At 48.2% G+C, this 22,142-nt stretch overlaps 1 protein-coding gene across 1 annotated transcript in view; it reads left to right on the top strand.

The window, feature by feature from the left end:
- Positions 1-22,142, top strand: part of LOC138497282 (dynein axonemal heavy chain 5-like) — a 1,499,851-nt gene that overhangs the window by 1,203,704 nt on the left and 274,005 nt on the right. Inside the window, exons 68-69 of the mRNA XM_069620634.1 lie at positions 14,578-14,849; positions 15,633-15,797. Of these exons, the coding sequence (XP_069476735.1) occupies positions 14,578-14,849; positions 15,633-15,797 (437 nt within the window). The remainder of the gene's footprint in view (positions 1-14,577; positions 14,850-15,632; positions 15,798-22,142) is intronic.

The raw sequence follows: 22,142 nt of genomic DNA, 5'->3' as shown, positions 1-22,142 counted from the left end.
ACGCAGCACTACCGGCAACCCCGCTGAGGGCGATACGCCTACCAGGTCTCTATCTGAGGTGCAAGGTACGCCTCATGATCCACACTCAAGAGTCTTGTATGGGGCCGGGCCCAGTGAGCCAAGCAACACGACGCAGGCACGTGGAAGGCAGCTCAACAAGATGGCTGCCGTGCCAGACATTATGGGCACTCGTCCGATACCGCACCAAGGAAGGGAGCAGGTGGAGGAACGAGTGTCAAGGTGGGACTGGTGTCAACTAGGTATGTGACCTACAGCCTACCCTTCATTTGTGCAAGGCAGTTTCCTGCTGCATCTGTATGGGCAGAGCATGCAAGTGCTCCAGCAGCCGCCCGCTACCCCGTCAATATCGCCTACCACCCCTATGGCTTGCGAGCACAGGTTCGAGAGGTTCCTCAGGCTCATGAAATCTCCTTGGATGTGGCTCATCCTCAGGGATGGCATCAGGGACGTGCTCCCGCCAATGGCTCTGTCGCTGCAAGCACCAGTGCAGCCCCGGCTGCTCGCTCCAGGCCCTCAACCGATAGTGTAGGCGGTTCCGTACCAGCCACCGCCGCAGTCTTCAACTCCCAGTAACCCTCCACCAGGGCAGGACCCCCCGGACCGCCAGGTTGACACGAACGAGGAAGAGGATCCCCACACACCATTGTTAGCCAAGGCCTTCCACAAACATCTTGGAGGGCTGGCAGAGTACTTGGGCCTTCCTCAACCCGAAGTTGAGCAACCAGCAGAGGGGGTGCTTGTCAAGGTCCTCACGCTACGCCCCGCAGCTAGAACAGGGATTCCGATACAGAAGTACGTTGTCGCCTTGGCTAAAAAAGGGTGGCTCAAGCACCACTCTGTTCAGCCGGTCAATCGACGCCTGGACGCCAAGTACAGGCAAATGGAGGGGGATACACTCTTGCTATCGGCCCATCCTCAGCCACACACTTTGGTGATTGCTGCAGCATTACTCTACTCCAAGTCTTTGTCGTCCTCGGCCACCTCGTCAGCGGCACTGCTAGGCAAGGAGGAGAAGATCTTGGAGGTGTACGGGAAGAAGCTTTATTCCAATGCTTCACTGCATCTTCGTCAAGCCAACGCGGATGCCATGCTGGCAGCTGTTAACCAGAGGCTTTGGCAGGAAATTGCAGACTTCCTCCCAGAGCTTCCGGCGTAGAGCCAATCACGATTCAAGGCAGGACTGGCAAAGGCCAAAATGGTGGCACAAGACATCATAGATGTCAAGAGCTGAGGTCCACGTGGATTAGTATACCTCTGTCCCCAAGCACCAGTCAGAGAGGAGCAGAAAAGACTTGCTGACTGTTTTTTTAGGGCCACAAAAAACACGGGGTCCCAGATGGCTACAAAGGAAACAAAAGGTTAGCTTAATGGCTACAGGGTATCCACAACAATCATCAACGGAAATACAACAAAAGCACCTACCCCTGGGGTGACCGATGAACGTTTGTAACCTAACTGTTCCCCCCTTGAGGATGCGATGGGATGGGTAGGTCAGTGGAAAGGAAAGGTACCTCTATGAACCAGGATCCAGAGTGATCTGGAAGTGCCATTCGTAAGGGCTTGAATCCAGATGGACAAAGTACTTGAGTCAAAGGGGTATGCAAGATGCAATCCAGGAGAATAATTCCAAAAGGTCTGAGCAGTTTAGGTAGACCGAAAACCAAGCCCAAAGGGCAATCCAAAAGCAATCTAAGAAGCAGTTCCAAAATCCAGACAATACAAATAGGCAATCCAATTCTGTCCAAAAAATCCAAGCCAAGAGCAATCCAAGAGAATAACGATGTCCGGAATCCAAGAGGTCACAAAACAATGAAGCACAGAGTACAGGAAGCGTTCCACGCCATCTGCACAGCTGAGAAGCAATGAATGAAGGGCTGATCCCTTCTTATTGCATTTTTCTGGGTCAAGGGACCAATAAGTAGTAGTTTCCTGGTCACTTGAGCGCTTCCGGGTCACGTGACCATCCTTCGTGGGACGTTGCGTCGAGTATAACAAGAAACTTCCTGGTCACGTGACCGCTTCCAGATCCCGTGACCTTCCTCCGTGGGATATTGCACGTCGCAGGGGACCGCAACCCCTGCCGTACCTGCAGGCGCCAGGGCAAGCCCCACCAGGAGCGCGGAAACAGGCGCCAGGGCAGCACTGGAATGCGGCACCCACCCGGAGGGCGAGCGAACGCAGCAGCGGAATGGACCTGCAACCCGTTCCGCCGCCCGCATGCCGCCGGGCCAGGTAATTGTGGGGATCACATGACAGAGTCCCCCCCCAAGGGCACACGTCCCCGTGGGCTGTATGGGTTGTTCTTATGGAAACGTGAAACCAGAAACGGGACATGGACCTGATTAGCGGGCTCCCAGGACCTTTCCTCTGGACCATACCCCAACCAGTCCACCAGGTAGTAGAGGCGACCAATAGTGATTCGAGACCCAAGAATGTCACTGACCTCGAATTCTTTGGAGGCCCCTTTCATTACAGGTGTGGGAGGTAGAACAATGTGCATGGAACCCGGACATGGTTTGAGAAGAGATGTGTGGAAGACTTGGTGTATGCGCCAGGTGGTAGGCAGGGAGACTCAATAGGCTACGGCGTTGATGACCTTAGTGATCCGGTATGAACCAACAAAACGTCGTAAGAGTTTACGGCAGCCTGGTATCGGGAGTTGTCTAGTGGAGAGCCATACTCTGTCCCCAACTGCATAGGCGGGAGCCACTGTATGTTTCTTATCGGCTGCCTGACACATTGAGACCTGTGCCTCCCGGAGATGTAATAAGGTTTGACTGTGGATGTCTCTTAGGTTCTGCATTCATGAAGAGACAGAAGGGGGCAATATGAGGGTCAAAACTGGGATGGGAAAGATGCAAGGGTGTTGACCATACAATGAGTAGAAAGGTGAGCAGCCTGTGGAAGAGTGGGGTGCATTGTTGTAAGCAAACTCGGCTATGTGTAGGACTTGATACCAGGATTGATGATGTTGTAAAGAAAGACAACGGAGATACAGCTCCAGGGTCTGCTTGACACGCTCGGTCTGCCCATCGGAAACAGGCACCAGGGCAGCCCTGGAATGCGGCACCCTCCCGGAGGGCGAGCGAACGCAGCAGCAGAAGGGATCTGCAACCCGTTCTGCCGCCCGCATGCCTCCGGGCCAGGTAAGTGTGGGGATCGCATGACAATAGAGTCCACCGTGGCCCACATTGACACCTCTGGCTGGGCCATTTGCATTGCCACCGACATGAGTAGCACAGAGCCAGGCTGTTCTTCTCATAAGTTCAACCAGATGTCCAGGAACGCATTTTGGACCTGCCATTCGAAGGGGGTGACCTCTTCCACTCCACCACGGACAAGGAGCTGGATATAAAGAAAAACGGCTTGCAAACGACAAAGTCTTTATCCATCCTTACAAAGACCACACCCTCAACGTACACCGAGTCACAGCAGTGCTCGGACAAGGGGCGTACATACGGAGGGTTCCCTGCTTCCAAGAGCAGAGGTCTAGGCAGCCGGACCGTTCGCCGATCGAACATCGGCGCAAGAACCAAAAAGGGGGTGGGGTAAGAGCTTTTTCCAGTCCCCCTCCTCCGCAACAGCCACAGAGGGAAAGAAGGCATGACATGCCCCCCTGGGTCCACGTGTCTGCGGTGGGAGCAGACTTGCTCTTCACGCACACTTCTGGTGCCAGAATTTCACGGATCCCTGCATCCTCTCTTTAGTGTCCACAGGGGTACTGCCTACCTAAATGGAACAGAGAAAGATTGTTTTTACAAACACACTGCGCACACACACACATTAGATTAAAGTTGGTGTATATTTAATCCGCAAAAACGGTAGCCTGACACGTGTTTCGAGCAACATGCTCTTCTACTGAGGCTGTTAATGGGGTACCCTTTGAATTGGAAGCAGGGATATGTATAGAAGCAAAAATATATATAGAACTGCGGGCTCCACTTAAGTTGCTGTTGCAAGAACAAATTGAAAGCGAGTCCGCACTGAGACAGCGTCTCCGCTGTGTATGAGAACAGGAGCCCCCACCCCTACATTCACCTGCAGCGCTTCTCACACCACCCCACACTATGTAGGTCATTGCGCTGAATCTCGCTGTCCTTCTTTTGCCAACCTTGTTTCTGTACTGCCTATCTATCCATGCCTCTCCTTGCTCTTCCCCTCCACTCCCACAGGTTGGGACATCAACTCTTTTGGCAGAGATCCGGTCACTCGTCAAGAGCCAGGCAGTGGAGGAAGCGCCAGCCTTCCAGCGAGGCTTGGGCTTCTACGCCAGGATTTTCGCCATTCAAAAAAAGAACCAGGCAGGCCTGAGAGTTGTGCTGGATCTTTCCACCCACAACCTCTCCCTACCGCTACAAAAACTCAAGATGGTTACGCCAGCGCTCATAGCAGAGACCTTGTGAAGTGGAGACTGGATGTGTTCCCTGGATCTGAAAGACGCTTACCTACACGTCCTGATTTGGCAGCCTCATCGTTCTTCTCTATGATTCAGAATCACGGGCTACCATTTCCAATACACAGTGCTTCCCTTCAGCCTCAACTCGGCCCCCAGGATCTTTACCAGACTGATGAACTCGGTGGCGGCCCTCCTCAGGGCCACCACATCTACCCGTACCTCGACGACTGGCTCGTCAGGGTGACATCTCCAGAAGCGGTGCACCTCACTTAGCACGCTCTTATGAACTCACTGCAAAATCTGGGCTTTTTGCTCAATCTCAAGAAGTCGCAGCTGCAGCCTACGCAAAGACTGACTTTCTTGGGGCTCATCTGGGACACATGCTCAGAGATTTTTCCTTCGGAGGACAAGATCACTGCCATCGGGAGGGCTACTGCGCACTTCCTCAGCAGAGAGGTGACATCGGCCTGGTGGTACCAACACCTACTTGGTCTCATGGCAGCTGTCTTATTGGCCGTCCCCTACACGAGACTCAGGATGAGGAGGATACAGCTGCACTTCGCAGCATCATGGAACCCGGAGCGGGAGTCTCAGGCGGAGATGATAAACTTTCCTCCTTCTCTCCACCCGGACCTCACATGAGGGTCCAGCGACTGCAGCCTGCGGACAGACAAGCCCTTCTGGCAACCTACCACACACGTCACCATCACTAGGGACTCCTCTCTCAAGGGATGGTTGGCCAACCTGGACAACCGCTACGTCCATGACACCTGTACCCGGCAGGAGCAGGAGTACATCAATTGGCCATCTGGCTAGCACTCAGAGTCTTCTTTCCGGTTATCGGGGGCATGGTAATACTCATTCAGACAGACAACTCGACCAGCATGTTCCATGTCAACAAACAGGGAGGTACCAGATCCCCTGCAGTGTGCAGACAGGCAGTCAAGTCAGCATGTGGGAATGGGCCCTGGAAAACAACATCTACCTCACGGCCGTCCACCCTCTGGGGTTGTCCAACCTGGAGCTGGACAGGCTCAGCAAAGTGGGAGCGGACAATTAAGAGAGGCAACTGAACGGCCTCGTGCTGCAGGAGATCTTCAGCAGGTGGGGACACCCCCAGGTGGACCTATTTGCCTCCTGGGACAACAAGAGGTGCCAACAGTTTGCGTCCTGGCAGGGACAGGGCCCAGGCTCCTGGGTGATGCATTTCAGATTCAGTGGAACGGCATAACAGCACACGCCTTCCAGCCCACACCGCTGATGCACAAGGTGATATGCAAGATCAAGGAGTCTTGCCACCTCAACCTCATTCTCATAGCTCCATGGTGGCCAGCCAGGCCATGGTTCTCGGAGCTGCTCAGCCTCTCGGAGATACCACCCATTAGCCTTCCGTTGGGCCCAGCACTACTTCTGGCACAACACGGGGGCAGCGTCATCCACCCCACGCCACAGAAACTAGCTCTCACAGCGTGGTTCCTGAGCAGGTCATGCTAGGGCACCTCAGCCTTTCCCAGGCTAATCTACAGATCATACAGGGAGCAAGGCTACCAGAACCCAATATAAGAGCAAGTGGACCAGGTTCTGTCACTGGGCAGACTCTAAGAATATCAACCCCCTTGCATGTACACTGGACGATGTGCTCTCCTTCTCAGTACACCTTGCCCACTCGGGCGTTCAGGTGGACACCTGCCGCACTTATTTGGCAGCAATAGGGACCTACAGAAACTCAGAGGAAGCGGTATTCTCCTCTTCCAACCCAATAGTCAAGAAGCATTTGATGGGCCTCTCCAGACTCTACCCACCCATCAAGAGGCCACACCCTGTACGGGACCTCAACCTAGTTTTAGGTGCCATGGCGCACAAACCATTCGAGCCGACGGCATCCGCGGACATCAAGCTGGTCACCATTGAGACTGCCTTGCTAGTCGGCCTCACTTCGGCTCGCAGAGTCGGCGAAATCCAGACGCTAGTCGCCTCAGAGCCCTATACTACTTTTCACAAGAATAAGGTAGTTCTGCGGACTCACCCAGCATTCCTACCTAAGGTGCCGTCTGCTTTTTCTCTCAACGAAGAGATAGTGCTGCTTATGTTTTTTGCTGAACCTAAGGATGAGGCTCAAAGAGTTCTGCACTGCCTCGATGTCAGGCGTGTCTTGAAATTCTACTTGGACAGGCCCAAGGGCTTCTGCAAGTCGGACGCACTGTTTGTCACCTTCGAGGTACAGCATAAGCAATTACCGGCCAACATGCACGACCACTCGGTCAGAGCCAAGGCAGAGGCCATCACATTCCAACGGCATGACCCCTGGCAAGTCATAAGCAGGGCGGCCACCTGGGCCTCCCCTTCGGCTTTCTGCAAGCATTACTGTTTTATCTAGATCAGATGCGGCTTTCGGACAGGCGGTTCTTAGAAACCTATTTGCTTAAGGAGGGTCTACTCTCCACCCTGGGGCTACACTCAGTTATAATTACTCTTACGTCCCGTACCCTTTCCTCCATACTGCATGGGCGATTACAAGTTACTCACCGTAGTGACTAACCTACTCTTAGTCCTTAGTCCCCTTTCCTCCATACTTCCCACCATCCTCCATCCACCATCCTCCCCCCTAATAAACTGGTGTCATTAGGCAAGCTTAATCCATTGTTGAGGCATCTATGGGGACTGAGGTGTGGCTCCAGAGGGCGGAGTCAGGGCAGCAAATGCTCCCAGGGCCACACCCCCATGGGCCTCTAAATTTAAAGCGGAAGAACGTTTTTTCTGGTGAAAAAGGTTCCGTCTCCCGTCCCTAGGAAGGGACGCCCTTGCAGTATGAAGGAAAGGGGACTAAGCAGTGAGTAACTTATAATTTCTGACCCCTCACAGAATGCAACAGTTTTTCCAACATACATATATGCAGAAAGGGTGGTTTGAACAGGGAGTTCAATGCTGGAATGGGAGTCCTTGTCCTCAAGAGGGGAGTCACTCCCAGTGAGGTTCCGCTTGCCCAGGCCCCTACGGAGGGTCTTGTGTAGTAAGCTCATCTCGCTATCCGCAATGGGTGTGGCTTGCCTCTGGGGAGGAGGGATGAACTGTTCAAATTCATCACAGTAGCCAGGTGTTGTCAGCCACTCCTGATGCATGGCCCAGTGTGCAGTGGGAGTATCCTTTGGACACACCTGCAACAGCTGGGTCAGGGGGCAGACGCTTGTAACATCTGTACAGAAAAAAACCTTGACCCTCTAAATCCCTAGGACATTCATGAGAGCAGTAGGCATAATGGTTCTGGGGTCTCTTTAATTCTCCAGCATTGGATCTTTCGTAGATTCACATGCTATATGAATATTCTCAGGCTGGGAACCTTCTGCAGTATAGAGCAGTTCAATTTCTTTTAAACTGAAATATCAGTCACTTTAGTACTCTATATAGTCATTTTGTGTCATATTGCCCACAACCAATGGAAAGGGCTCCCTCAGCTCCTTGAGCCCATCGTCTGATTTTTTTTTTTACCAAAAATTGTGTTGGTGGGTCATCCAAAAAAAAACTCTCTCAGAATAATTCAATGTTTTCTTCTACTTTTTCTACGGGTTTTCTCGTTTTAACAACATTTGTTGAATCCTTGACTCCAGGCACATGTGGGGGTTGTTCCTGTGACGGTGCCCCATTGGAGCGGATTCTTGTCTTTGACCGTGAGACATGCATCCAGCCATTCCATAGACCAAGAGTAAGAACCTCTTCAAGGCCTGTGCCAGGTGCGACCTCAAGAATGTGTATGTGGAAGACCTCCGCTATGATTGCCTCTTCCTGTACCCAGCACACAACATCCAAGATAGTTCCATCTGCCGGTCGTTTCCAAACTAAACGCTCCAAGATCCCCATCAGAGGTTCGTGGCATGGCTCGGTGACGCTGGCGGCGCCTCTGACTCAGCCTCAGTCTGGAGTCATGCCTCATTCAGGAAGAGCAGACCTGTCCAGCGAACTCCCTCTTCCCAAAGGTCTAGATCACATGAAGATTCTTCCCATGGTTGGAAGTCTCAGAAAACTTCGAAAAAGGAAGCCTCGATGTCAGCTTAGGCGATAGCCTCAACGTCCCCCTCTGCATCTTCATCGAAGAAACGCTCTTCGTCGACAGCATCAGTGACTTAACAAGGCAAGTCTGCTCCCTCGCCCACTACTCCTCAAACAGCACGTGGGAAATCATCATCTTAACTTAATAGCCATCACAGAAACCTGACTGCATGTACAGCAGGTCCCACCCTCTCTGGCTAAACTAGGACAACTACACCATCCTAAGGAAGAACAGACTAAATGCCAAACAGGGTCGGGGGGGATCAGCAATCATAACCACAAAAAAACTCTCCCTCAGAGAACCAAACAACTATACCATGCAATCAATGGAACTGTTGTTGGCCTCAACATCCCCCTCTGAATCTTCATCGAGGAAACACTCTTTGTGACAGCATCAGTGACTTAACTAGGCAATTCTGCTTCCTCGCCCACTTCTCCTCAAACAGCACATGGGAAATCATCATCTTGACCTAATAGCCATCACAGAAATCTTACTGCATGTACAGCAGTTCCCGCCCTCTCTGGCTATACTAGGACAACTACACCATCCTAAGGAAGAACAGACTAGATGCCAAATGGGGTTGGGGTAGGGGGAATAGGAATCATAGCCAAAAAAACACTCCCTCAGAGATCCAAACAACTATACCATGCAATCAAGGGAACTGTTGTCAACTAACTGTCCTTCTCCCACAATGCCACTGTGACCTTAAACCTAATCTACAGACCACCAGGCCCTACCATGTCATTAGAGGATGATATCTCGCAACTCCTCTCAACAGACACCAAACCACCTTCTAAAATTGTGCTCCTAGGTGATCTAATCTTAGAGTTTAATGACCCATCAGAACTAAGCACCCTCACGTTTATAAACTCTATTGAAGCTTTCGGCTTCACCCAACGAAAATCAATCCCGACCCACGACAAGGCTCTTATCCTAGACTGGTTAGCAGACTTCCACTGCAACATAGACTTCCTCTCTAACGAGCTTTGCCCGTGGTCAGACCACAATATCATTGCATCTATCATACCTACTAATAAACACTTGAAGGCCTCACCAATAATAACACCAGCGACACCCACAAGACATATTCGGAATATCTCTGCTGACCTTACACTTCTGCTACTGAAACAACTCACAGACCTCAGAACTTCATCAAATGACTCTACCATCATGGTTGATTTATACAACCAAACTCTTCTACTGGCAAATAATGTAATCGTCTTTTGACTAATTGTTAGGTAGGAATTGGTGCAGTCACACTGTGTGAGACTACACAACAGTTATCTGCTTCGTATTAGACCTTTTGGTATAGGTCTGTACTACACAAGGTGATAGTGTGTCTGAGCAGCCAGGCCTATCTCAAGTGGGGTAAATGTGAGCTGTAGAGCTGTAAAATTGAAATTCGTAAATACAAGTAACCAAGTAACACTTACACTCAAGGTTTCTGTTATAAATATTTAACATCCATTTTTAAATAAGCGTTCTTTAAAAAGGCAATTCATGTAACAATGTAAATATACTTTAAAATTACTTTTCAGAATCAAAACAAGTTAGTGGATAATCTTTGGATATGCTTCTTACACAATTCCTATATTGTCATGAGCACTGCTCCCGAGAAGCCAAGCCAAGCCCAGCATCCCCGGAAGCAGGCTCACGACCCTCGTCCCCGGCTCCAGCAAACCCTTATTGGGGCCCTTTGGACCATGTCCTGGCGCCTCTGGCGCCAGGCTCATGAGGAACCTCAGTCCCGGCGCCAGGGGCGCCGGGCTCATAATTCTTGCAAAGCTGCTTGGGTGGACCTACCTGTAGCAGACCATGCTGCATACTCACCTTTGCAAATGCTGGCAGGATGAAGACCCAGCCTTCTGCTGGGAGGAACTATTCCCTGAACTGGGACTACTTTCTTACCTGGGTGGGGCTGGTGCCACTCCTTAGCTCTGGAACACAGGAACTCTTTTACCTGGGCGAGGCTGAGGAAGAAGACACCCAATCACTCCAACACTATTTAAACCACACCCGATTGGGAAAACGTGCTTCGCGTTATTCTGCATCTGCAGCAGGACGCTCACCGAGTCAGCTCCAGCATTCCAGTGACATCTCCAGCTTCAGCTCAGCAACCTGTGGAAGAAAGACACGAGAACTATACTTACCATCCAGGAATCCAGACACCGGCAGAACCTGCAAGCAAAAGAAACATAAGGTTAGCAAGTTGCAACACGTTCGCAGCCACGCTCGCTTACCTGATCCATCTGTGCTTTCACGGATTCTTCGCGGCCTTCTCTTCAGCAGCCTAACGGCACCTGTAAAGACAAAGAACATTGTTAAGTAGGAATCGGGTGAAGGTGGCCGCATTTACTTTTCTTACCTGCTTTTGTGCGCGTATTACGATCTCTTCAACCGCAGCAGCCTGGCACCTGAAAACAAGAAAAGACATTATTTAAGTGCCATTAAAGACTGCAAGAAAGCCTAACACTTACGTGTTTCCCCACGTGCATCCGCGACTGGGAAAACGCCTGCAAGGTCCCGACACCTGCAGATAAGAAAAGAACATTGTTAGAGGTGCTATAATAAGGTCACAGATCATTATACTCACGTACTTCGCACGTGCAACGGCAACGGACGAACAACGCCCGCAACATCTCAAGACCTGAAAACAGAAAACAAGGGACATTATTGAGGTGTCATTGAAATTCCAATACCTACGTACAACCGCACGTGTCGCGCTCTCAGTGACCACGCCCTCAGCATCCAGGCACCTGAAAAAGACAATGCAAAGACTTCATTAAAGGTACCCATCTCTTCAAGACTATAAACTCTTTATACCTACTGGCATCCGCTCGTGCAGTAACGGCGGCATCACCTTTTGGCATCTCAGCACCTGTGCCACTTCTAAGGCCACAAAAGACTTTGAGGGCCTCCAGTGACGTAACTGGAACCCACGCACCCCTGCATAAGTCGCAGGATGGAGAGCCCAGCATTTATACGCCTAAGGTGAGAGCTCACCAGGACAATGGACTTTCGGAGAGTTGGCGATTAGTGAGGAGGAAGTCCAGCCAAACGGTCATTAACCCTTTTTTCTTCCGCCTGCAGAAACCTTACCCTGCAAGCCAGACCGTCAATAAGAGGAAGCCCAGTCCAGAGAGTCATCCGAGCTCTACGCTTCTCAATTGAAGAGACTATAACAGTTCAGCCGGGACCAGCGCCTCCGTGGGAATCAGGTGAGCGTTACATATATCCAGAGGTGACTTCAATCACAAGGACAGTAATGGCATTTATATATCACACTAGTTTGCAGATTGAGGTTGCAGAAAGAAAAGGTCTAAGGAAGGAAAAGGTTAAACGGGTTCTCAGTATATGTGAGGACAATTAAATCTAGACAAGCTTTTTGCAGCAGTAACAGTCTAAAACAAGTTGCCATCTATTAGGGACAAATAATATCCAAGTAAATGGGCTTGAAGTGTCTGCATGGAGCCAGGGCAGCCAAAGTCAATTTGAAACTGTGCAAGACTTTGATTCTAAGAAGTGCCTCAGCTCCATAGACTAAGTTAGAAAATCACTTCTAGGGTCACAAGCTGTTAAGCCTCTGCAAAAAGAGTTAAAAACAACTCTGGAATTGCAGTGGCTTACTTTTAAACTGAGAAAAGCACAGCTAAAAGACAGAGTTAAGTACCCCAAGTCTTAACAGTACCTCTGGTTTGAAGAAGACTGGTCCAGCTGGATTCTGTCTTGCTACATCGGTGCAGACCCCATGTTCCTGAGCCTCAGTCATGGGGACAAGAGGGAGGACGCCTGGAGGGCTCCTGCGGCGGTACTTGGGAGGTCGTCGGCAGCTACAGGCGCATTTCAGTTCAGCGGCACTTCGCAGTTTCGGCGCTTAGCAAACAGCACTGTTGCAGATCTCAGATACCGGTTGGGTTTCCTTCACTCCTTGGGTCCTGCATTCTGGTGAGGGGACTCCAGCTTTGGACGTCCTGCCTTAGGAGACTCCTGGCGCTTCTAGCCCGATCTCAGGCGTTGCACTCGACTACGGATTACTCGACCCCTGGCACTCGGTTCTTGCAGTAGTCAAGAAGTACAGCCTGTCGGGGAAGATGGTCCAGTGCAGTTGGTCTCGGAGTTAGTTGGTCCCACTAACCCAAGGGGAGAAGTTGTCCCTTCCGGAGCTTCTCTGTCAAATTGAAAAAGGAGTATTAGCACAGCAGCAGTGCTTCACCGGGCAATTCAAAGGTCCATGTTATTGTAGGAACTGTGCAATTGTCGCCTTCTGTTATCAATCTAACCAGCGCCTGGATACCTCTGGGCTTGGTGCGCTATAAAAATGCCAAATAAATAAATCAGCAAGTAGCCAGAATGCAGTGGCAAACTGTCCAGCTGAACATTAGTCGGGCAACGGATGAAAATCCAGCTTGAAAATCTCTCCTTGGATTTCTGAATTCTATGTAAAATGGAGTGGTGGGACATGGACAAACGAAGGGGGATATGTAGGTGAAGGATTAATGTACGTGGGTTGACTGGGAGGAGACGCACCATGTTTACCGAGCTCACCATCTACCAAAAATGATAATTTTCTCAATGTGGGAGCCCCGATGGTTATGTGGAGATTCGTCAACCCCGTATATTGTGTGTTGATATCGATTGTATTGTACTCAGTGATTCGGAATATGAATGGCCAATGTGTCATGAGGTTTGTTTGATTTATGTTTGTTAAAAATCAAATCAAGAAATAAAAATTAAAACAAAACTATACCTTTGATCAATAGGCAACATAGTCTGGTGGTTCAAGAATGGAAACTTGTTTGAGACACGCTTGAATACCCTCCCTGATTGCAATGCCCAGGGGAAGGGAAAACAGACGTATAAAACCCAGTCTGAGGAAGCACAGTTGTGGAAGTTTTGAGGCAAAGGAGCAATTTTGGTGCTACTTAGAGTAAAGTGTGTTTTTTGCTGGAGAGCAGGCTGGAAGTTACAGGAGCAATAAGTGATGGTAGGGGATGAGTAACCAGATGATGTGCTGTTATCTGAAGGAGTAGGAGGATGAGTGGACGGAAAGTAATATAGTAGTAGTGGTAGCTGCTGTGGGACGGAGGAGGAGGGCATGAAAGTAGGAGCAGAAGAGCAGGAGTTAGAGGTGCTGAAAAGAGGAGCAGAGGTGGGAGGAGATCTCGAAGAAGAGAAGGCTGTGGTTAAAGAAGATAAGAAATTGGAGGAGGGTATAAGAATTGGAGAGGGTTGGTGGGGAATGAAATATATGGAATATAAGAATTGAATAAGACTTGAGTAGAAATAGAGGAATGTAGATGGAAACACATACTGTAAGCCTACAGTGTGTAGGAGAAGGGAGGGAGGAGGATCAAGCATGTGGTTGAACGGTCAGGCAAATAAGGTGTTATTAGCCAGAAACAGTAAAAGATATACAAACCAAGTAGGTTCCTTTGGAAAAATGTAACATCAGGGCAGCATGTAGGTGAGTGAAAGTGGGATAGGGACTCTATGGAGCCAGGAACCCTAAACAGGGAAGTTGCCAATAGCCCAAATAGCAGCTTAAAAACCCTTGAAACCTGGCTCGCCTGTGGGAGAAGCTGTTTGGAGCAGCTGTTTGGGAGAAAGAGCCCTTTGGGTCAGCTGGCCTATCATGAGTCAGAGATAGGAGCAGAAACCGTCATTATGTAAACCAGTAACCTCTTGAGAAATGGAGCCTAGATGAGAGAATGAGGACCAGAGATCAAGGACTGTGAGTGATGCTGGGGAAATACCTGGAGAGACTTTTGAGAGACCTTTTTCATTGGTTTTGAGGAAGAGACATTGGAACCCACAAATAGCCACTGTGATACATAATTTGAATTTTGAACCGTCCCACTTTTGTATTGCATGTTTTCTTTTTCTTTTTAAACATGAATCGTGTTGGTATGACACCACTTTGTAGGTGATCAGAGGATAAGTTGCATTTGTTTTTGGTAAACTAAGAGATGCATTTCAAAGCAAAGGTTTTAGTCATTAACAATGCTTTATCATACTATTGCGAGAACCGTAAGAATCAACAAAAGTTAAAAAAATTAAAAGGATATTCTAACATTAATATGCTCTACCGTTAATAATCTTCTTTTCCACTCTGCAGGTGGTGCAACCTTAGACCTGAATTCTGTTGAGCCAAAGCCAAAGAAGTGGATCCTTGACATGACCTGGCTCAATCTGGTCCAGCTATCGAATAGCTTCCCCTTCACCAACCTCCTGGGTCAGGTGGCAAGGAATGAAAAGGCTTGGAAAGCCTGGTTTGATGAAGAGGCTCCCGAAGAGTCTCCACTGCCTGATGGCTACGACAGCTTACTGGATACGTTTCGCAAGCTGCTCCTTATTCGGAGTTGGTGCCCCGATCGGACCATTGCCCAGGTGAGAACGATTTGTTTTTCTTGTTAAACTTTTTTACCAATTCATGCCTTTCTAACTATTCCATTCCACATTGACTAGCCCCTTTTTCTAACGCATGTCAACCAGCAAAAATAAACTGAAATTGCTTGTCAACCAGTAAGTACTAGGATCGCATGCTGAAACATTTCATTTTTATGTGAAGAGCGTGCTGACCTGAGGTGCTCATTGAAATATCTGAAGAAAAAAAGATGCAGAGGCATTTGTGCAGATCCTATTTTCACTTTCCTAATTTATTAACCAGAAAACCTACAAAGGTGGATTCACATATGTGTTCAATAACCTTCTAAACTTCCCATCCGTTATTAAACCTTTGATTTATCAAAACCTATCTTTAAATTCAACCTTTTGTCTCTACATTTGGAAGACGACTTCATTTTGCACAATGCCCATCTTTCTTGATCTTAAAAATACAACTTTTAATGATAGTGTAAGTGTAAAAACCTGCTGCTGTTGCGCTAATTTTAATTTTATGGAGATTCTTTGCAGTCACATGCCTAGGCACAGCACAAATTAGCAGTTCATGCCATGTGATATTATTGGTTATCTGTGTAATGCCAAGGCATTTTTTTATTAAATATGAATATTGCGTTGTGTGGAACTTTAAAAATAATGTCAATCTGGGTCAGACTGCTAAATACCATGGGGAAAGCTGGCCAGAGTAAAAACTTCTCTCTTTGCAGGAATGCTTGATCTCTTGTTATGGTCTGTAATGCACAACTCAGTCTATCAAATCTTTTCTTCAAGGCACGCCATTATATCGCTGAATCTCTTGGTGGGAAATTTGCAGAAGGATTCATCCTTGACATGGAATCTATGTGGGTGGAAGGTGACTGCCGAACTCCTTTGGTTTGCTTCTTGTCGATGGGCTCAGACCCTACTGAAAATATAGAACGGCTGGCAAAATCCAAGGTAAAGTAATGTCTACAAGTGGTACACAAATTATGTCAAAGTGGCAGAGCCACTTAAAACACATACAGAATAATATTTTGTAATCAAAATGTGTGGCACCGTAAGTATGTATCTGTGAACCTAGCAGGTAAGGCTGGACAAACTTCTACAAATTTGATCAGTGTATGTTTAGGGTCATAGAGCCAAAAATGGGGAAAAGATTTGGCATACCCCCTAACTTAAGGTCTAAGCTACCCACTGCCCTTCTGGTTCTGCCATGCCCCAGTAGGGCATTGGAGCATGTATAGGGCCCTTTGTGTGGTGGCAGCAGCTTGATCTACATTACAGGGTTCTAATATTTCACCCATTGCCTGGCCTTGAATTTCCCTAGATGATTCTCCAGGGAAGTTCTAAAAGTTCATAGGGAGGTCGTAATACCCAGAATATAGGTATTTTGGCAAGTCCTCGGTCATGTTCACCCAAGCTTTCAAGCTAGTACATCATTACCAGCTTATATTAGGGGCACACATAAGTGATGGTATCAACAGACCAGCAAAGACTCAGTTCAGTTCAAACTTCTTTATTAAGGGGTATTTACAACAAGAGGCATGCTCAGATACTGGGATAACTCCTAAAGAAAATATGGTGTCATGGTGGTACACAGAGTAGATTCCCTCTCTACGTGTTTTCCCCACCCTTGTCGAATCTCTATTGTGTGGGGTACAGATAGCCAGGCTCTCCTGGCTCCTCATACATTCAATGTTCTGGAGGGGTTACCTCGCCCTTCACTTTCATTGCAGGCTTATGGGGACTGTGAACCTGTTCCTTCATCCGAAGCTAGTTGGGGGCTTTCCAGGGTCCCAGACCCCATGGCTAAGCCAGTCCTTTATTTCCCTGAGCAGGTGCTGTGGTTCCTCCCAGAAGGCATAGTGTTTGGATGGGAGATAGGCAGGAGTTTCAAGTTCTACTACTACTCCCTGGTTGTCTGTAGGGACTTCCCACCTCCTCTCTGAATTACCACTATGCACATTGACAGCAACTGGAACCTCCTCTTGCCACCTTGTTGTGCCTAGGATATAAGTTGGTCCTCCAATGCCCTCCTGCTCTACCTGACTGGACTCTTCCCACACCTTTGTCTCACTGTACAGCTTTTGTTTGAAAGCTAATTGTCTTTGTTTTAGGGCTCTCCTTCCTTGTCCTCTTCTCATCAATATCAGGTAGCTTTTCCTCCGCACTGTGTTCCTCCTCTTCACCAACCTGCGCATTGTAATCCTCCTCGTCCACACTCTGATAGTCTTCACCCCAAACTTGCTTCCATATCTAATCTCCTCCACTCTTGTTGTGATCTATTCCTCCTTGGTTGTCTCCTGCTCTGCCTCCTCTACCTCTACCACCTGCTCCTTATTGATCACCTCCTCAGCCACCTTTTATAACCATTACCTCCTTCTTACTTGTTACCACCTCTGCTAATACCCCCTCTAAAGTTGTTACCAAATCTGCTACTACCTCCTCCTCAGTGGTCATCCCCTCTGTTTTCTTACTACCAGATCATTGTCAGTTGATACCACCTCTTCTACAATTGTCACATCCATCTTCGCTATTACAATCTCTGGCTGTGCTGTTGCCACATCCGCCTTAATTCTCACCACATCCTCTTTTGCCAGCACATTCTATGGTGTAGTTACCACCACCTCCTCCTTAACTCTCACCACCTCCTCCTTAGCTGATAACCTACTCTGGTGTAGCTGCCACCTTCTCCTCTCTCTCTCCCGCCATACCTCTCCAGTCCTCTCCCTCCTCTTTCCTTTACAGCAGTCTCCAGTCACCTTCCTTCTCCAACAACCCTCACTCAACAACTGAGCTGGCTGCATTTATACTGACTTTCCTTAGCTGCCTCAGTTGACTTTTCACTTTGGGTTTGCACCTGTTAGTGGTACATGACTGAGGGCTGGGATTAGCTGCTGCTTCCACCTTCAGATGGGTCCGTTTGAGACTGAAGGGGTGGACCTAAAGCTATATCAAGCCAAGTGACCATTTTGGATAGTGTGAGGGGGAGGAGGATAGTGGAGGTGGTGTGTATGTGGGTATGTGTATGTGTGTGTGTGCGTGTGCATGTTTTCCTGTAAAGCCTTTTGGAGCGGTCGTTGCTGTTTGGGAGAGTCTGGGGTGTTTCCAATGCTGCTCAACTGTTTACTATGGTGCTTGGTTTGTTTTGGCAAGTTTGCCGGCTTGCAGACCTTTCAAACAGATGCACATACCCAGCCAGGTCTTTGCATACGCCATGAAAATGGGGCTTGTGGTTACAAGGGGCCATGGGGGTCCGCTAATCACCTCTATAGGGATTTTAAGGGGTTGGGAGGGGTTTTGTGTTCCGTGGCTTGGACCCTTGCCAGGGCCAGGGCTGTGTCTGGCTTTAATGGGCATCTGAGAGGGGTATGCCTGCCTGTGCTGACATGGTAGTGCATCATTGTGGTTACCCTCTGCCATCCGTATGTGGATTGGTGGTATTAACCAGGTGGTTCCATGCATGCTGCCCTCCCAACCATTGGTACTGAGGCGGGGCAGGGGATTTTATCACAGTGGTTATCAAATACATTTTTTTATCGAATTAGACTTGTGGATGAACATTCAGAGCACTCGCACTGTCACTTTCACCCTCTGACACCCACACACTGTGGGCCTCGTTATGTGTATGGTGATAACAGAAACTCCAGGTTTTCAAATACCAACTAATTATGACTTTGGATCACATGGGATAGTTAAATCATCTGGAATGTAGAACATCCTGCAGTCTGTAAATATGGGTTATTTACCCATTGAGTAATTTCTATGTAGACCATGCCACAAATTGTATATCTGATACAAACTCCTAATTAAGTGGTATTTTTAAAATAGCATGTCATTCAAATCTGACTTGTTTTTACAATAACAGCTTCACTCACAAGGAGGTATGCAGTCTCATTTTCACTCTTATTCACACTCGCATACATATTTAGTCTCACAATCTTTTGAATCGGTCAGTGCACATGGGGAAGCTGCAACAGCAGATGCCTGTGGTGTCATCCCAGAGTAGCCTGAAGTCAGGTTGCCATGGCAAAAGGCCTGTTTGACTTCAAGATGGTGGACCACCATTATGTCTCCTTGCTGCACAGGGACGCAGCCCCACATCACAGCACAAGTGTATACACAGCGGGAAAATGTAGTTTGTTCATCTAGGACAGTGATCTTCAAACTTTTTTGGCCGGGGCCCCCCTGAGCAAAATTTGGGCAGGCCGGGACCCCCCAGAAATGCCAAATGGACAGTATATTTTGCGCACCGTGACCTGGTCCCATCACAGTCGCTGGGCTCCCTCATCCCACTCCTACCCAGTCCCTGGTCTCTCCCCATCCCATCACACACCCTGGGCTCTCTCCCCACCCTGCTCCCACCACTATCCCATGGATCCCGGCGATTGTGCTCCCACCATAGTTCCTGGGTTCCCCCCATCCAGTTCCCAACACAGTCTGAGGGCCAGTGGCCAGTGGCGGCTGGTGATTTTTTTAAGTGGAGGGGCATAAATATTTCCCCCAAAAATGCCATAGCGAACGAGCATAGTGAGGGAGCCCGAACCAATAAAGGCGGACCCGGGGGGGGGGGGGGGTTCCCCCCGTGAATTTTTTTTAAATAATGGGTTAAAATGTTGCATTGTAGTGAATACTTTTAACAAAAAAAAATGGGTAAATAGCCAAATAGTTTGCAATTGTTGCTGGGGGCCTAGGGGGCAGGCATGACATTTTTTTACTGGACATCTATGATAGATATCCAGTAAAAAGATACCATCCCTGTCCCCTGGGCCCCACTGGGCCGAACACAATCAACATGATTGTGTGTATGCAAGGCGCTGCACATTCATACAGCAATCACTCTATCATTCACACGAGCATCCATCACCATACACTCACTCATAACATAACCATACATGCATACATACACATGTTTAAATAAAAAAATGAACATAAACGTACCGTCTGCATTGGCCTGCATGTGGGTGCTGAAACGGCCTGCTCCAGGCTGCTCTGTCCGTATGTGCGAGAAGACGCAGGAGCTCCCCCTCGGACATACAGACATGCAGTGTCCCAGCCAATATTTCCAATGAGCTATGTAATGCTGGTAATGCAAAACGTCCCAGCCTTGCATGGCTCAGTGAGCATGTGTGGCTGGGGAACTGAACTAAACAGTCAAAGTCCCTTTGACAGTTCAGCCAGCCCAGGAGCAATCCCATAGCTGAAAATAAAATCAGCTGAGGAAGTGCTCACTGTTTCACTGGGCTGGCTCATTAGCTCCTCCATAATGGGTGAGGGGCCACTGGGTTGGCGCCCCCTCGCCATTATGGATGAGCCGCCAGGCTCGGACTGGCCTATAGGGCAATGCCTGTACCAAAAATGTAAAATGCTAGTGTGGGCCAGTCAAAATGGACCACCATTTTGGCCAATATGGGCCAGTATGATGAGTTACTTCACTATGCAGTTAGTAATTTTGACCATTGTTGTTGAATATATATCAATTTATTTACATTTTAACACAAAGCACCCCCTTGGGTTCTATTGAAACAGTGGACCTCATTAAAACCCTGGCGGTAGCTTTGCCGGTAAATGGCCAATTACCGGGTCATGCCGAGTTAGGCGGACCTGGTAATTGCCCTTTCGCGGGTGCCGGTACCGGTAGATCCCCATTCCCATTGAGCCCAATAGGGCTCAATGGGGCTCAATGGGAATGGGGAGCTCGGATACACTGGCACCGTTAATAATGGTGCCGGTGCATCCGACGAGCTGTGCTCGTGGGTGCCGCACACCGTGACAGGTCAGACCTGGCGGGCTGTCAGGCACCCACGAGCACAACTCGTACTATGGCGGTACGTTAGCAACGGTGCCGGTAGCTTACCGGCACCATTGTTACTGTACCGCTATAGTTGTAATGAGGCCCACTCTGTGACTAAAGGAACAAATATCCATTTACAACTGCGGGCCACTTTTTCATTGTTGGCTGAGACAGTTTCATGCTTCAACCCGAGCATGTGAGCCGCCACTGCCCATTTCATCCAATCTTTAAAAAAAAAAACATTTAATGCTGAACTCTCAGGGCCCCCCAGGGATGCACCCTTCGACCCCTGGGGGGCCACGCCCAACAGTTTGAATACCGCTGATCTAGGGGGTGTTTAGGGCACCTGCTGTCTTTCGTTCCTTTGATGGGTGAACACCACAAATCTGATAAGTGTACAATCTAAAGATTATTAGAAGTGACTTCAAATAAGGTGATAACTAGTATTAAGGTGCAAGGGAGAAAATGCGATCCTGGCACATGGATCGTACAATATACAGATAAACAAACTAAGTTCCCACTATAGGGGACCTTCCGTCCCCTGCCCACTATCGCTGGCTAGGATAGCCAAACAATTAAATAAACACATTAAATAAACAGTAGATAATTCAAAGAATCTTCGGTATTGTGAACAACTCAGTATTTATCATTCAGAATGACTCAATGCTGTAATATATTAGTATGCATAAATTGCAATTATTTGACATTGTTATTTTTTTCACCGCTCCATCTTAAAATAGTCTTGACCTGTCCATTATTTTTCTTTTTATTGAAATGCCCAACGCGTTTTGAGCTTAAAAGCTCTTCATCAGGAGATCATCATTGCTTCCAAAAAGTCTTTATTTATCTATGGTATAACACATAATAAGACTCAATCAGTCATCTATATACAAAGTCAAGAGTAAATTACAAATATCAAATATCCAACATAGTGGATTCAAGTCTAATTAATTACCTCCTTCCCATTTCGGCTGAGTGAGCCATCTGGATGGTCGTACAATAGTTTTCTTCTATTCACGGAGTTTCTGTAAGAGTAAAATGTGGGGGTCACCATCTATTCAAGTTATAATCTTTGCTAAATGAATGCTGTCAATACGGCTTTGTTCTCACCTCACTGAGATGTGCATTGTACAAAGCTTGCTGCAGTAGTCAGTCTACATGAAGTCACGTGTTCAAAGGCATTAGTTCTCATCACTCTACATAGAAACGTGAGGATAAATATAAATGCAGTTAGTGTGTCAAATAATAAATAAGTTACAGTGTCAAATAATCCTATGACACATTGTAACTGTTTATATTTATCCTCACGTTTCCATGTACATTGATGAGAACTAATGCCTTTGTACATCATGTCCTTTGTTGATATTTCCATGCTCCAACCGTTTAATAAAAAGGTTGTCCTTCTACAAGAAGTCACATGTTTTCAAACCATTGCATGAAAATCACAGCATACAACATAAACCACCCTTAGCTAAGCGGACAGTGCAACAACAGAGGCGTTTTCCCCC

The sequence above is a fragment of the Ambystoma mexicanum genome, chromosome 5q (assembly GCF_040938575.1).
Source record: "Ambystoma mexicanum isolate Mex_15411 chromosome 5q, UKY_AmexF1_1, whole genome shotgun sequence".
In the NCBI taxonomy this organism is placed as follows: domain Eukaryota; kingdom Metazoa; phylum Chordata; class Amphibia; order Caudata; family Ambystomatidae; genus Ambystoma; species Ambystoma mexicanum.
This window is presented reverse-complemented; position numbering and strand designations above follow the sequence as displayed.